This window comes from Pipistrellus hanaki (genome assembly GCF_964339955.1).
Source record: "Pipistrellus hanaki genome assembly, chromosome: 3".
NCBI lineage: Eukaryota > Metazoa > Chordata > Mammalia > Chiroptera > Vespertilionidae > Pipistrellus > Pipistrellus hanaki.
The window spans coordinates 15156159-15170620 of NC_140505.1; the positions used below are offsets into that span (position 1 = coordinate 15156159).

General features: G+C 37.7%; 1 protein-coding gene across 1 annotated transcript in view; it reads right to left on the reverse strand.

The window, feature by feature from the left end:
- Positions 1-7552: 7552 nt before the first annotated feature.
- TEX15 (testis expressed 15, meiosis and synapsis associated) overlaps positions 7553-14462 on the reverse strand; it is a 50569-nt gene continuing 43659 nt past the window's right edge. The window contains exons 8-9 of the mRNA XM_084876889.1: positions 13068-14320; positions 7553-7636 (exon numbers count right to left, since the gene is read on the reverse strand). Coding sequence (XP_084733015.1) covers positions 7596-7636; positions 13068-14320 — 1294 coding nt within the window. The 3' untranslated portion in view covers positions 7553-7595. The remainder of the gene's footprint in view (positions 7637-13067; positions 14321-14462) is intronic.

Consider the following 14462-nt stretch of genomic DNA (forward strand, 5'->3'; position numbering starts at 1 on the left):
GAGCGCGCCGCTGCCTCCCTCTGCCCTGCTCTGTCCTTCCCCAGCTCTCCTGGTTCTTTCTTCTTCAACTCCCACCTCCCCCCCCCCCCCCTTTTTTTTCTCTGGGAACCTTGTCCCCATCTTACTCTCCTGCATGCTCCCTCAGCGGTCTGGGGAGGGACTGGGGAAGCTGGTGCCTTTCCTCCAAGACTTTGCCTCCTCAGGCTAGCACTCTGAGCAAGCATTCAATATTTATTGAGTGGATAAATGAATGCTTTCTAGCCTCACCTCTGCCACGAACGAGCTGTGTGGGGCTAGTTCATCTCAGATCCCCCTGATGACTGCTTGGCATTATATCAACCCCTGTCTCTTCCAGCTCCAGCATTCTCCACTGCATGTAGTGCAGTGTTCATACAGTGTTCTAATAAGCTGTTCATTCAAATATTCATCAATCTGGCCGTGCTAGATGTCAGATTCCTTGAAGAACTGATGCCAAACAACCATACTGCCTCTGTTAGAGGTACGTACTATGGCGCTGAACCCAAGAGGCAAGCAACGTCCTGTAAAGGGAAGGCAAGGGTAGCAATATGGTGTTTCGTGCACCCAGTTGTGTCCCTCAACTTGGCTTTCCGATATCCTTTGAGGGATCCTGGATTGCGTGAGGGCGCAGGCCAGGCTAAGGGACCCCACCAGTGCACAATCAGGGCCAGGGAGGGACTGAAGGAGGGCTCCAGGACATGTCTGGCCCGTCTCACTCAAGCCCAGAGCATCTGCCCCCTGGTGGTCAGTGCATGTCATAGTGAGCAGTTGAGTAGACCCTCCCCCTGGCTAGTCCTGCCCCCAAGTGCCTCCCCCCACCCCTGAGTGGCCTTAGCATATCATTAGCATATTATGCTTTGATTGGTTGAACGGACAACTGGACATTTAGCATATTTGGCTTTTATTATATAGGATAAGTTTTCATTGTTTGCTATGGAAGTTAACTCCCCACTGTCTTTTGGATCTAAATGCACAGTTATTAGTCCTCTTATTTACAATATCAACATGTCTGTCCAAAAGTCCTGTATCCCCTTTCCTCCTTAATATATAATCTCATTTTGCTCTCTTGAAAAGCATCCTCTAATGCATTTGGCATATTTCCTTAAATTATCCATGTAAAACAGGTTTCATGTACACATTTGTACATATACTTGTATTGTGCTATATGTATATTTCATTGTTTCTGATTTATTTCACTTGTTCAGTACTGTATTTAGTATTTGGCTTATAACTAAATTTCTAAGTAGTTTCTAACTAACTTCTGATAAAAACAAAAATTCAACCAAGTAAATGTAAAGATCTAATTTGCTTTATTAAGCAATTCATGAATTGGGCAGATCCCCTGTAGAAACTAGAAGGGCACTGCTAGGGGTTGTACAGAATGGAAGATTTTTATAGGGAGAAGGGTGGGGCAATGGAGCCATTAACAAAAAAATGATTAATTTTGGGCCAGGGCACCTTTTCTTTGGGGGAGAATAGGAAGGGTTTTTATAATGGAGATTGCTTCTTTGTACAGGAGATGGAGAAAGTCATTGGTGTTTGACCAGATAATTCAAGACTGGGTAAGATTCCATTTCTAGGAAATATTGCAACTGCAATTAGATCAAAATCAAAACTGCAAAGAAAGGTTTGGTATCACGTGCTTCTAGCACAAGTGGTGATGCCATTTGAGGGCCTGAGGTTTTTTCTTTAATGCTCTGATATACTGTATTAAACTATATGAATACACTATATTTCATCCCTTTTTCTAATATTACTTGTTTTTTTTTGTTGTTGTTGTTGTTCTGATGCGTGTAAAGTGGTATCTCTATATATAAAAAGCCAGCAACTGTAATGCCATAATGATTGGTCGCTATGACGCCCACTGCTGCTAGCGAACCAGTCGATCAGGGGGTGGGGCTGGCTGGCCAACCTACCACCATCTCTTTCTCCCAACAGGCCCAGTCCCAATCTGCGCTGATTGGGGTCAGGCCAGCCGGATCCCACCTCAGCACGAATTTGTGTACTGGGCCTCTAGTTTTATAATTTGCATTTCTGCTTTGCTAGTTATTTTGAGCATCTCATATATTTGCTGACCATTTGGGCTTCCTTTCCTGTGATTTGCATACTCAAATCATAGAATGCTTAATATTCTCTTCATTGTTGATTTCAGGGCATATGTCCTATGTGTTAATCCCCCGTCAGTTTTATTTGTGGTAAATAATTTCTCTCAGTCTGTCATCTCCCTGTGGTGTTCTTTTGAATAGAAACTTTTATGGTCAAATCCATTTTATTTTCCTTCCTGTGTTTTTGGGTCTTAAATGATTTCCTACTTCTGGTTCTACATTTTAGTTTTATTAGCTCTTAGTATACATTTGCTCACTGTGAAAAGGGGTCCAGCCAAAGATACAATCATGAGAAAACATCACACAAACCCTAAGGAACACTGTATAAATCAACTGTATAAAAAGAAAGGACTGAGAACATTCCAGACTAAAGACCTTGCAGTGGACTGTGACATGTGATTTTAACCTGGATCCTTTGGTTGTAAGGCCCAAGATTAGGGCAGATGGTGAAAATTATATTGGGTTAGGGCAGATGGTGAAAATTATATGGGGTCTGAGGGTTACATTCAAAAGAAACACTCTTGATGAGATATCATTCACTCACAGATTATTTTCAGTTTGCCCTTTGATGGATATTACAATGGAGAAACTTTTTATTATTGTACATTTCTGGATCAAGAACCCAGAAAGCAGAGTAAGAAAATTAGTTTTTAGTCTCTCCTAATATTTTTACCTTGAAAAAATTGGTGGAAGAGCCAAAGGTAACATAGCTGACTCAGCAAGTTCTATGTGGGCATTTTCAATGTGGCATATTTGAAACATTGCTTCATTTTGCGTTGCTGAGCTGTGAACAAGGTTAAGAGTGGTGAGAAAAGATTAAGAGGGTGGTGTAGCTCTAGAAAATTGTCACAGAAGTGGTTTTGGGGATAATTTTCAAAATAATGACAGAAGAAAGGTAGAGAATAAGCCATATAGCATTTGAAGAGAAAAAGTGAAGAGTCAGTCCATTTTGAGGAAAGTGATGTTTTCATTAATATTCAGGTGTGGTTTCAAAACGCCTTGGCTGGGAGTCAGTGGATTAGGAGTCATTAGTTACTTGATTTAGCATGACTCCCAATAGAATACATGCCCTTCCTAATGTAACTAAAATAATCTTAGCTGAAGAACCAGAATGATTTGTATGCACACAGAGCAATTGTTTCTCACTCAAACATGCAAACATCCCAAATTACTGCATTGCTCTTTGCAACGTTCACATTTCAGAAGAAGGGATTATGTATCAGGTACAGAAACTGATGTTTGGAATTAAAAGTGCAAGCAAGCCCTAGCCCAGTGGTCGGCAAACTCATCAGTCCACAGAGCCAAATATCAACAGTACAACGATTGAAATTTCTTTTGAGAGCCACATTTTTTAAACCTAAACTTCTTCTAAAGTCACTTCTTCAAAAATAGACTCACCCAGGCCGTGGTATTTTGTGGAAGAGCCACACTCAAGGGGCCAAAGAGCCGCATGTGGCTCGCGAGCCGCAGTTTGCCGACCACGGCCCTAGCCAATTGCTCAGTGGTTAGTTGGCCTGGGGACTGAAGGGTCGCAAGTTTCAGGCTTGATCTTGGACTGGTCCGGGTGCGTGTGGGAGGCAACCAATCAATAACTCTCTCCCTCCCTTGATGTTTCTCCCTCCCTCCCTCCCTCCCTCCCTCCCTCCCTCCCTCTCTCCCTCCCTCCCTCCCTCCCTCTCTCTCTCTCTCTCTCTCTCTCTCTCTCTCTCCCCCTGTCCATTCCACTCTTTCTAAAAATCAGTGGGAAAATATATCCTCTGGTGAGGATTAAAAACAAAAGCAAATAAATGCAAGTAATATGTATAAAGAGATTCAAGACAGGTCTGACAGTCTTTTTAAACAAATAATATAGTAAACTATTAAATGAAGGTCACAAAGATGATTTGAGGTACAAAAACATCTTAAAGACCCTTCTGAATGAGTGAATTTATAAAATAAGCAAACAATACTTCCCTTTAGGAGGATACTATCAAGATTAGTTGATGCACACACAAATAGCATACTTTCAGAACAACTCAGATGTTCAATTGATGACTAAATGTAAATATAATCTTTAATTAACCAAACAATAAATCGACTAGACCAGCTTTCTCAAAACAGATTCTAACATTAAAAAAAAAGAGAAACGATTCTGTCATAGACCTAAATTATTCTTACTCAATAAAGGGAAATAGATTTTAAAATAAGAGGAGTTATAAATCCGATGATAAATGCAGTTTTCTGTGACAACAAATTGTAATGCAGTGTATTGAGACAAACTGTTCCACAGAATGGTTTGAAGGAGACTTCTCACAAATCCCAGAGGGATTCTTCAATGGTTATGAAATTCAGAAATAAGATAATCAAGCAGCCAGCAGAACTCATACCCCAAGAAATAAAAAGGATTTATATCCTTACAAAACTTTCCTGTATTAATCTTTTAAATTTTTTCCCACATTGCATTACTAATCAACGCTTTACCTTCTCAGCTCCTTTTCATTAGCAACTGCATCTGCAGTCATTGCTCTCAGAATTGTATTCATTAGAACTAATTAAAAAAGATGTTTTATAAAAGTACTTTCTTCCTCCACAATTCTGTTTTTCAAGCTGTATGAATAGCTGGGGATTTATCCTTTAAACTGGCTGAAATATTAATATATGAATTTGACTCAAGAAATATTATATGAATTAAAATCAAACTATGCCTGTAGAAAAAGATTTAATATGCCTGAATGTAAGTTATTCTCCCCCCTCACAAAACTTTACCCCATTGAAAAGAGTATATAACCTTACTCTATTTGGAAAACTTGTCATTACTTTAGGGACTGTCTTTGGGGATGAAATTAGCCTGAAATGCCCTGAATCAAAAGTAATTTTGAATGCACATACAGATCTTAAAAGCATATAGTTCAAATGACTTAGAAGTGAGGAGGATATGCTTTGATACACTGTCATATACAAATGTTGATCACAAAGGTGTATGAGAGGACACTGAAATTGTCCTACAAAATGAATTAAAGCTAAAAAGATTATTTAATATAACATACACTTGGTATTTAAACATTTACCTGTGTTTCTAAAAGCTTATTTATTTTTTTACCAAAATACTTTTCTTTGGGGAATCTTACGGTATTAGGAAAATGAGGGCATAGCCTTATGTTTTTGCTATCTAGATTCAAAACTCACGTGTTAGAGGCATTTTACATTATGCATATTAAGAGAAGGCAGAGTAATATAATTATACAGATATGAAAGTTAAGATTGATTACCTCCTCGAAAAAGGCCTCCCCTGAACATCTCAGTTTATGTATCATCTAGTCAGTGTTTATCCCACTACTTTGTTTTGTTGACTATATATCACTTCTCAGGATGTGAAATAAATTACTTACATAATTTCTTACTCCTGTCTCTTGGCTGACATGAGCACTGCATTGAAGTCAGGGACTTTGGCTTGTCCTAGGAAACTCCAGGCCGCAATGAAGTTTGTAAAGATGGGGTGGGGAGGGGGGAGAGGAAAGGAGGAGGAGGTGAAGACAAAAGCAGCTGGAGTGGAAGGAGGGCTCCTGTAGTTTATTTAGCCTCTAAGTCAGTTCTTGTGGGTTGTTGTTCATGTAATGGGTATGTATACAAGGACCATCCACATATTTGCTTCTTCTCCAAAAAACACAAAAAGTAAAAGAAAATAAACCCTTCTGAAACTAAAAAAACAAACACCCACACCCCTGAATTCAATTTAGTCAGATAAGTTTTAAGTTCTAAAACAATAATATTTACAAACAGCCAGAGATTTTTTCGTTTATAATGCTAGCTCAAATTTTAATTTGTTCTATTTTTACATTTAGAACCAAAACACATACTTGAGGAAAAAACACATTTTTTTCATGTTCTGTTTCAAAGTACAGATTTCTAAATATAACTGAATGGTCAGATAAGATTGTTTCCATTTTCTTTTTTTGAACTAATTCAAACTTATGAAATAAAAATATCACAAATACAGTATCAACAGAACCTGAAGGCTGTTTAAAGCATCTTTATTTAGAATATTTAACTAAAAGAAATATTTTTAATAATAAATAACATATTTTTATAACTAAGTAGAAATCAAATGGCTGAAGCAAAGTCATTTTTTGAATAACAGTTAATATTATTGCTTTAACACCTGTTCAGGAGTTCTGATTTTTACAAACTATTTTCAAATAAAACAACTAGATGAACAAAAGATATGTTACCTTGATAATCATTGCTTTAACTCTATACTTTTTTCAAATTCCTTTCTGTAGTTCTTTGCTTGGCTTTTCCTTTTAAAGATCTGTTTGTTAGAGTGGTTAATGTGACTAAGGCTTATCCTGGGGGTTCTTAGTTTTCTTCTGAAGTGAAACATTACAATAAATATGGCCGAATTAAATCTCTTTCGAGACCTGCTATATAGGTAACATACTATGCTAATTAAAAAGTTTGACAGAAAACAGAAGGTTTGCTACCTGTTTAAATTTAGCCAATGCAAATCTATTATCATATTTTAGGGCTCACTAGCATATGAGAAAAGTCTGTCAAGCTGTGAGGAATCTTTCTGACTTTCTGACTGGGATCTTATAGAAAGATTGCTAAAGACCATAGTTATATGCTACACCCCAGTTCTACAATCATTATTAAGGCACTTTTTACTTTTGTGGCATGTTGAGAGAACAAAAAGAACTTGTACTCCTGTTTGATTATTTAAATTATTAAAATACCACTAATCAAAAGATAGAATATTGTGGAAAAAGCTCTTATGGAAAAAGGTATAAAATGTGCTGAGTTTCAATATAATAATATAAACCTGCTTCAAACAAATTTTAGAAATCTCTTCTCAGAGACAAACACTGAAAATATGCAAAACTATTGTATAAGTAAAAATGAGAAGATATTGAAAGTAAAGGAATTTTTATGTTAGTAAAATTATAAATTACATAAAATGTCAAGAATTATAAAATTATTGTTTTGAAAACCAACTCAAGTAAAAAAAAAAATCCTATTTTAATCTAAGTTAAATGGCATACCTTAAACAATGTACCAAAAATATCAGGAACAAAATTCTTAAAGATTTTACTACTTCTGCTTAACCTTAATCATAGTAAATGTTATATTTAACTCTCCTTACTCCATTAGCATAATCTCAAAGAAAATCTTTATATAATTGTAACAGCTGTATAGAGACATTTCAAAAAATAAACTTCAACAAATACTGTTAATGTTTTTGATAGCTAGGTGGGTAGTGAAAATAGCCCAGTACGGTGTTAACTAAAATAACAGCGTGGGAATAATTCTGGTATTTTGGATATGAGAAATTTTTTCCCATTGCATATGTTGCATTTAACTATTGTATAAAGGCCACGTGATTTATGTTTCCTACCACCCTCACATATATTTAAAATGTTAACATAAAAGTACACGAGCAAAATACACTTGGAAAAACTTGTAAATCTCCTTTATTTCAGTAGACAGAGGACTGTTTCAGAGTCCTTGCTGGAAGGGTTCTTGTTGTTGCCATGGAACTGGAAGATAAAAAGCCATAGAGATTTGAGATAAGTTAAAGATGCAGACTAAATAGCACATAACAGTACAGTAGAAAGACATGAGTTAGGTTAGAACCCAAGTTCAAACTGCACATTTGCCCTTTACGAGGGATGGGATCTGACAGAGTGATTTAAGGCTCCCCAAGGAGAAGTTTCTTCATCTGCTAAAGAACAGCATCTACATCTTTCTCAGGAATCTTGTTTAGGATTAAATGGGATAAAGGATGTAATGTGTCTGGCAAACAGGGCTCACTTAGTCCCTCCCTTTAGTTCCATTTATGGTGCTGAACTCAAGTATTATGGACAAAACCAAACAGCCAGTGGGTCACAAGGATTTTCATACCTTCAGAAATATGTAGTTTCTATCAGTGTGGGATTATCAGAAAACTAAGTGATGTGCTTATAGTGCCTCCTAATATTTTTAGAGTTACTTTTGGATACTATAATAAATAGATAATAATTTATTTTTACTTGACTAATATAACCAAAGAGGTAACCATTAAAAATGTTGAGACTAGCCGAAACCGGTTTGGCTCAGCGGTAGAGCGTCGGTCTGCGGATTGAAAGGTCCCGGGTTCGATTCCGGTCAAGGGCATGTACATTGGTTGCGGGCACATCCCCGGTGGGGGGGTGCAAGAGGCAGCTGGTCGATATTTCTCTCTCATCGATGTTTCTATCTCTCTATCTCTCTCCCTTCCTCTCTGTAAAAAATCAATAAAATATATTTTAAAAAAATGTTGAGACTAAAAGCTAGACTTGATTCCAGAGATATATCTTTTTTTAGTACCACAAAGAGCTTAATTAACTAAGAACACAAGAAAGCTCAAACTATGAGAAACTTTATGAAACAATCACATTCAAGATGCCTACTTTAATTCATAGGTTTGCCATATCCATGCTTGGTGTGTTTATCATTACAGCAGCAGCAATAAAATTCAATGTTATGCAATGTGTCAAATTAGCCAAAAAAGAACATATACTCTTCTAGCCCAACTCCTGTTTCTTTTTCCCTTCCTTCAGAGATTTTTTTCAGGTTCTGTTTTTTGGTGAAAAATTGCCAGTACTTTTTCAATTCATTTTGTGGGGTAGAAAGGGAAGGGAAAGATACATCTACAATTATAACACCACACAACGCTCACATGTCTTATCGTGTGAGAGTACTATGGGAGGACAAGAAAAAATGTCACAGGGGAGAACAGTTAGGAGCTCAATACTAGCTGCCATTCAGAGGTAGAAGTGGTAGGAGATGAGGCTATACTGTAAGAGCCTGGACTGTGAAGGGTCCTGCACTCCAAGCTAATTTGAATTTTATCCTATAGGTGTTAGGTGCCAGTGTCAACTCCAATGCAGAGGTCCTCCAGCGACCAAATTTCTTCTTTTTTTTTGTTTGTGAAACTCCCTTAGGTCAGAGGTTGCTTCTTTTTTCTTTATTTTTAAATTCACTTTTAAATTATAGTTGACATACAATATTATATTATTTTCAGCTTTACAATATAGTGCTAAGACATTTATATACCTTATGAAGTGATTATGGTAAGTCTAGTAATCATCTGTTACCATACATAGTTATTACAATATTAACAATTTCCCCTATGCTGTCCTGATCAGATTTTTAAATTAGAAATAGAATTGTTATAAAAATCAAGATTCTTATAAGTATATTTCCAGTAGGACATGATCTCACTCATCTAGTGGAAATGGTGAACATAGACTGATGAACAAGAACAGACCCAGAGATAAGGAGCCATGTGTCAGACTGTTGGACCTCAAAGGGAGGGAGAGGATAAAAGGGAGAGATCAACCAAAGGACTTATGTGCACACATATGAGCCTAACCAGTGGTCAAGGATAATAGGGGGGTGGGGGCATGAGTGGGGATTGGAATGGGGGGGTTGAGGACAAATATGTGATACCTTAATCAATAAAGAAATGAATAATAAAAAAGAAATAGAGCCGAGACCGGTTTGGCTCAATGGATAGAGCCTCGGCTTGGGGACTGAAAGGTCCCAGGTTCGATTCCGGTCAAGGGCATGTACCTTGGTTGAGGGCATATTCCCAGTAGGGGGTGTGCAAGAGGCAGCTGATCGATGACTCTCTCTCATCGATGTTTCTAACTCTCTATCTCTCTCCCTTCCTCTCTGTACAAAATCAATAAAAATATATTTTTTTTAAAAAAGAAATAGAATTGTTAATAGGATACTACTTGTCTAAATCAGACAAATGAGATAAATTAATTCAATTAGTTTTTTTCTACTTATTAACTTATACGAAAATGTAGGAGAAACAACTTTTACATTTAAAAGATATTCTCTTACGTTTCTCTGTTTAACATACTAAGAGATTAATTTTATTAAAAATACATTTTACCGAAGAAACCAAGTAAACACCTAAACTGCTGCCTCATACAACAATTTCAAAACTGCAACTGAAAGACAAAATGGGCATCATCCAGATACACAGGAAGGCTGGCTGAGTGGAAGTTTTACATCTAAAAGGAAAGAGAAAAGCACACTGAGACTCAGAGGAGCTGCAAAAGGCAGAGGTACAAAGGCACATGCGGAGAGGGCTGGCAACGGAGTATGCGGCTGGCTTTCTCAATTGGGAGGGAGACAAAAGCTCCCGATTGCTCTGAACTCCAGTTCTGGGTGAGATTCTCGGGACCCAGACTCATTTGGGGAGAAACTAGACTGTCTGGCAGCAGGCAAAACTTGAGGGCAGCTTTCCCTCAGAGTGATTGCAGCGATTACCATGGGAAATTGAGACCCAGGGGGCCTCTTAGGGCAGGGCTGATGGGAAGTCATTACTGTCTGCTCCATCATGATACTTGCCCCATCCAAGCTGAGCACGGAGGCTTTGCAATCTTGTCTTATAAAGGTGTCTCCAGTACAGTTGTTCTCCCAGTGTAGACACAGCTGATCCTCTCAGCCAATTGGCCTGGAGGTCAATTCCTCCTTGTGACACCAACAACAATCAAGGCTTAACTACAACAGGACTGTGCACACAGCACACAAAGGGGTGCACCAAGAGTGTCCACCTCAGGTAATTGGGAGGATGAGCCACTGGGCCCTATAGGACATTTAGCACACAAAGCCACTCTATCAATTCAGGGAAGCAGCCAAAATGTGGAGACAAAGAAACAGATCACAAATGAAAGAAATGGAGGAAAGCAAACAACTGGATATAGAGTTCAAAACCATGGTTATAAGGTTTTTTAAGAATTTTCTAGAAAAGGCCCATAAATTTAGCAAGACCCTCGAGAATATGAAAAAGTACCAACTAGAAATTAAAGCATATAATGACTGAAATAAAAAATAATATACAGCCGAAACCCGTTTGGCTCAGTGGATAGAGCATCAGCCTGGGGACTGAAAGGTCTCAGGTTCGATTCCGGTCAAGGGCATGTACCTTGGTTGCGGGCACATCCCCAGTAGGGGGTGTGCAAGAGGCAGCTGATCGATGATTCTCTTTCATCGATGTTTCTAACTCTCTATCCCTCTCTCTTCCTCTCTGTAAAAAATCAATAAAATATATTAAAAAAAGAATAATCTTAAAAAATATATACAGAGATCCAACAGCAGGCTAGAGGATCGCAAGAATCAAGTCAAAGATTTGAAATACAAAGAAGCAAAAAACACCCAACTGGAAAAGCAAAAATCAAAGAGAATCCAAAAACATGAAGATAGTATAAAGAGCCTCTGGGACAACTTCAAGCATACGAACATCTGAATTATGGAGGTGCCAGAAGAGAGAAAGAGAGCAAGATATTGAAAATGTATTTGAAGAAATAATGACCGAAAACTTCCCCCACCTGGTGAAAGAAATAGACTTACAAGTACAGGAAGCACACAGAACCCCAAATAAAAGGAATCCGAAGAGGACCACACCAAGACACATCATAATTGAAATGCCAAGGGCAAAAGACAGAGAGAGAATATTAAAAGCAGCAAGAGAAAAACAGTTAGTTACCTATAAGGGAGCACTCATACGACTGTCAGCTGATTTCTCAATAGAAACTATGCAGGCCAGATGGGAGTGGCAAGAAATATTCAAAAGTGATGAATAGCAGGAACCTACAACCAAGATTACTCTACCCAACAAAGCTATCATTCAGAATTGAAGGGCAGATAAAGAGCTTCACAGATAAGAAAAAGCTAAAGGAGTTCATCACCACCAAACCAGTATTATATGAAATGCTGAAAGGTATTCTCTAAGAAGAAGAAGAAGAAGAAGAAGAAGAAAAAGGTAAAGATAAAAATTATGAACAACAAATACATATCTATCAACAAGTGAATCTAGAAATCAAGTGAATTAAAAATCTGAAGAACAGAATAAACTGGTGAATATAATAGAACCAGGGGCATAGAAAGGGAGTGGAATGACATTCCTTGTGGGGAAGGGGGCATGAGAGGTGCGGGAAGAGACTGGAAAAAGTGTATACCTATGGATGAGGACAGTGGGGAGGAGGTAAGGGCAGAGGGTGGGGTGGGAACCAGGTGGAGAGGAGCTATGAGGGGGAAAAAGAGGAACAACTGTAATACTCTGCACAATAAAGATTTATTTAAAAAAAAATAAAGGTACATTTTACTTCTAATGGTAGAATATTTGGGTGATAGTGGATAACTAGTTTTTGTAGAATTATTGTCTTAAACTTTTGCTTTAACTCTGGTAAATATATATTTTTCAATTTAATTAAAAAACTATATTACAATTATGATATTTTACAAATAGAATTGAATTTAAGAAAACATTTTTCAATTTCTAGTGGCAAACTACCAAGCTGTTCTGTCAACACATCTCAATTAACTTCATTTTCACTTTTGCCAAGATAATATATTAGAATACAGACAGAAAGAGAAAGACTGCTTTATCTGATTGAAGTTTCTTTTTCCACCGTGTTTTTTTTAGTCTGTTTTTGCTCCACTTATTAAAGTAATATATGTTCCCAATGGAAAAATACAGAAAAACACTTTCATCACACCTCAAATTTTATCACTCAGTGGCAGACAAAAGTTGAAATGTTGGTGTACTTCATTTATATGCATTTCCTTGGTTATAAAGGTAAATTTATGACACGGTTCTAAAAACTACCATCAAAAACATTAATAAGCCCTTTAACAGTTACAACACATTTCATAGTACGAGTTAACTATACTTTTCTTAATGATATCCTGTAAATTGGGTTTTGTTGAAGAACATATTAATGAGATTAACAATTCTCTTCCATCTTTTGGCAACTAGGTTTTTCAACTGACAACGTAATTTAATTCTGTCTGGTATTTGAACAATTCTACACATCTGCACAGAAAAATGACTGCTATGTACCACTGCTTGCTGTAAATTCCATTTTTGTAAATATACGAAGATAAAAGCAGAGACTCAATGACGCAAGCATTCACACTTGTGACACTCACCGTGAGTCCGAGGAACTTGTGGCAGCACACCTGAATGAGGAGGGTAAGGGTACGCAGCTTGTGGTAACGGTTGATAGGAAGTGTACTGTGGAAAAGCTGGCTGCTGAACAGTGTAAGAAATAGGCATCTGAGGTGGGAAACACATATTTGCTGGCATCAAGCTACATGCTTGTGGCCCCCCAGCAAAGTAGCCAAAATATTGAGAGGACGAACGATTAGAATGTGTATTTTGGAGAGTACTTGGAACTGCAGTCAACATCTCAGGAGGGAGGGGCTGTACTTCCAATGATGTTATGCCCTGGTATGTCTGGGTAATGGAACTGCCGTTGCTGCTGCTGTAATGATACACACACCACGCATAGGAAGGATTTAAAGTTCCAAATGAGTGTTCAGAAGAATTGTATATCGGGGTACTCGCAGACTGTGGCAGTTCGTTCTGGTATCTGGCAGCATTCTGAGTTAGGACTTTGGAATTTTCATTTTTCTGTTGTTCAGAAAGAGAGTATTCGGCTGTTTGATTGACATTAAGGCTTGTGTTCTCAGCTGTCTCAACAGGTGCAGTGCTGCAATTCAATGTATCTTTCATATATCTTTCTTTGGACTCAGTTTTTGCAGGTTGTGTTTCATTTATTTTTGGGGCAGGTATTTTGTTCTGGATAAATATAGGTTCTGAAGAATGAGTGCCTGTAGAATTTGTAATAGATGGATTTTGTATTTCATTCTCTTGCAGTTCAGAAACAGTGTCATTCATTTCTAAATTGTCAAGGCTATCCCTCATAAAACAGAGAACAGACTTTGAGAGGGCTGATGCACTAGGCAGAAGAGCAGCCACATCAGTGCCTGGCTTTACATCTGAGGGACCTGGGGAATTGTCAAGTAATGTCTCTGAAGGTATCTCATGGTCTTTTGAGAAGGTGCCATCTACATTTTCCTGGTCACATGTTACAAAAGAACATTCTTTCTTATTGCTTTTTGTTTCAGCAGCCCTAAAAGTCACATCTCCTTTCTTCATGCTATTTACATCCCCCTGTTGTCCAGTGAAATCTTCTGAAGTAGCAGATGAAATGTTAGTTAAATCTATTGTTCCCTCTGACTTCAACATGCCAGTGTCTTTTAAGTTCTTTAAAGGCAGAGGTGAGACAGGAAGTGATTTTTGCATTTCAACCTTTTTTGGAGATCTGTGGTTTCTTCTCTGGTTGTTAGATGAACTTGGTCCTATCTCGCTTTCACTTTCGGGATGAGATCTTGTGGTCCTATCAAGTGAAACATACATAAAAACAATTTTAAATATACAGTTGCAAAATTTTGAGATAAATATATTTGAAATGTTTATTCGGGAGAAGAGATTCTTAAGATTAACACTTTCTCTTTCTACTGGTTGTATAGAAGTAACAT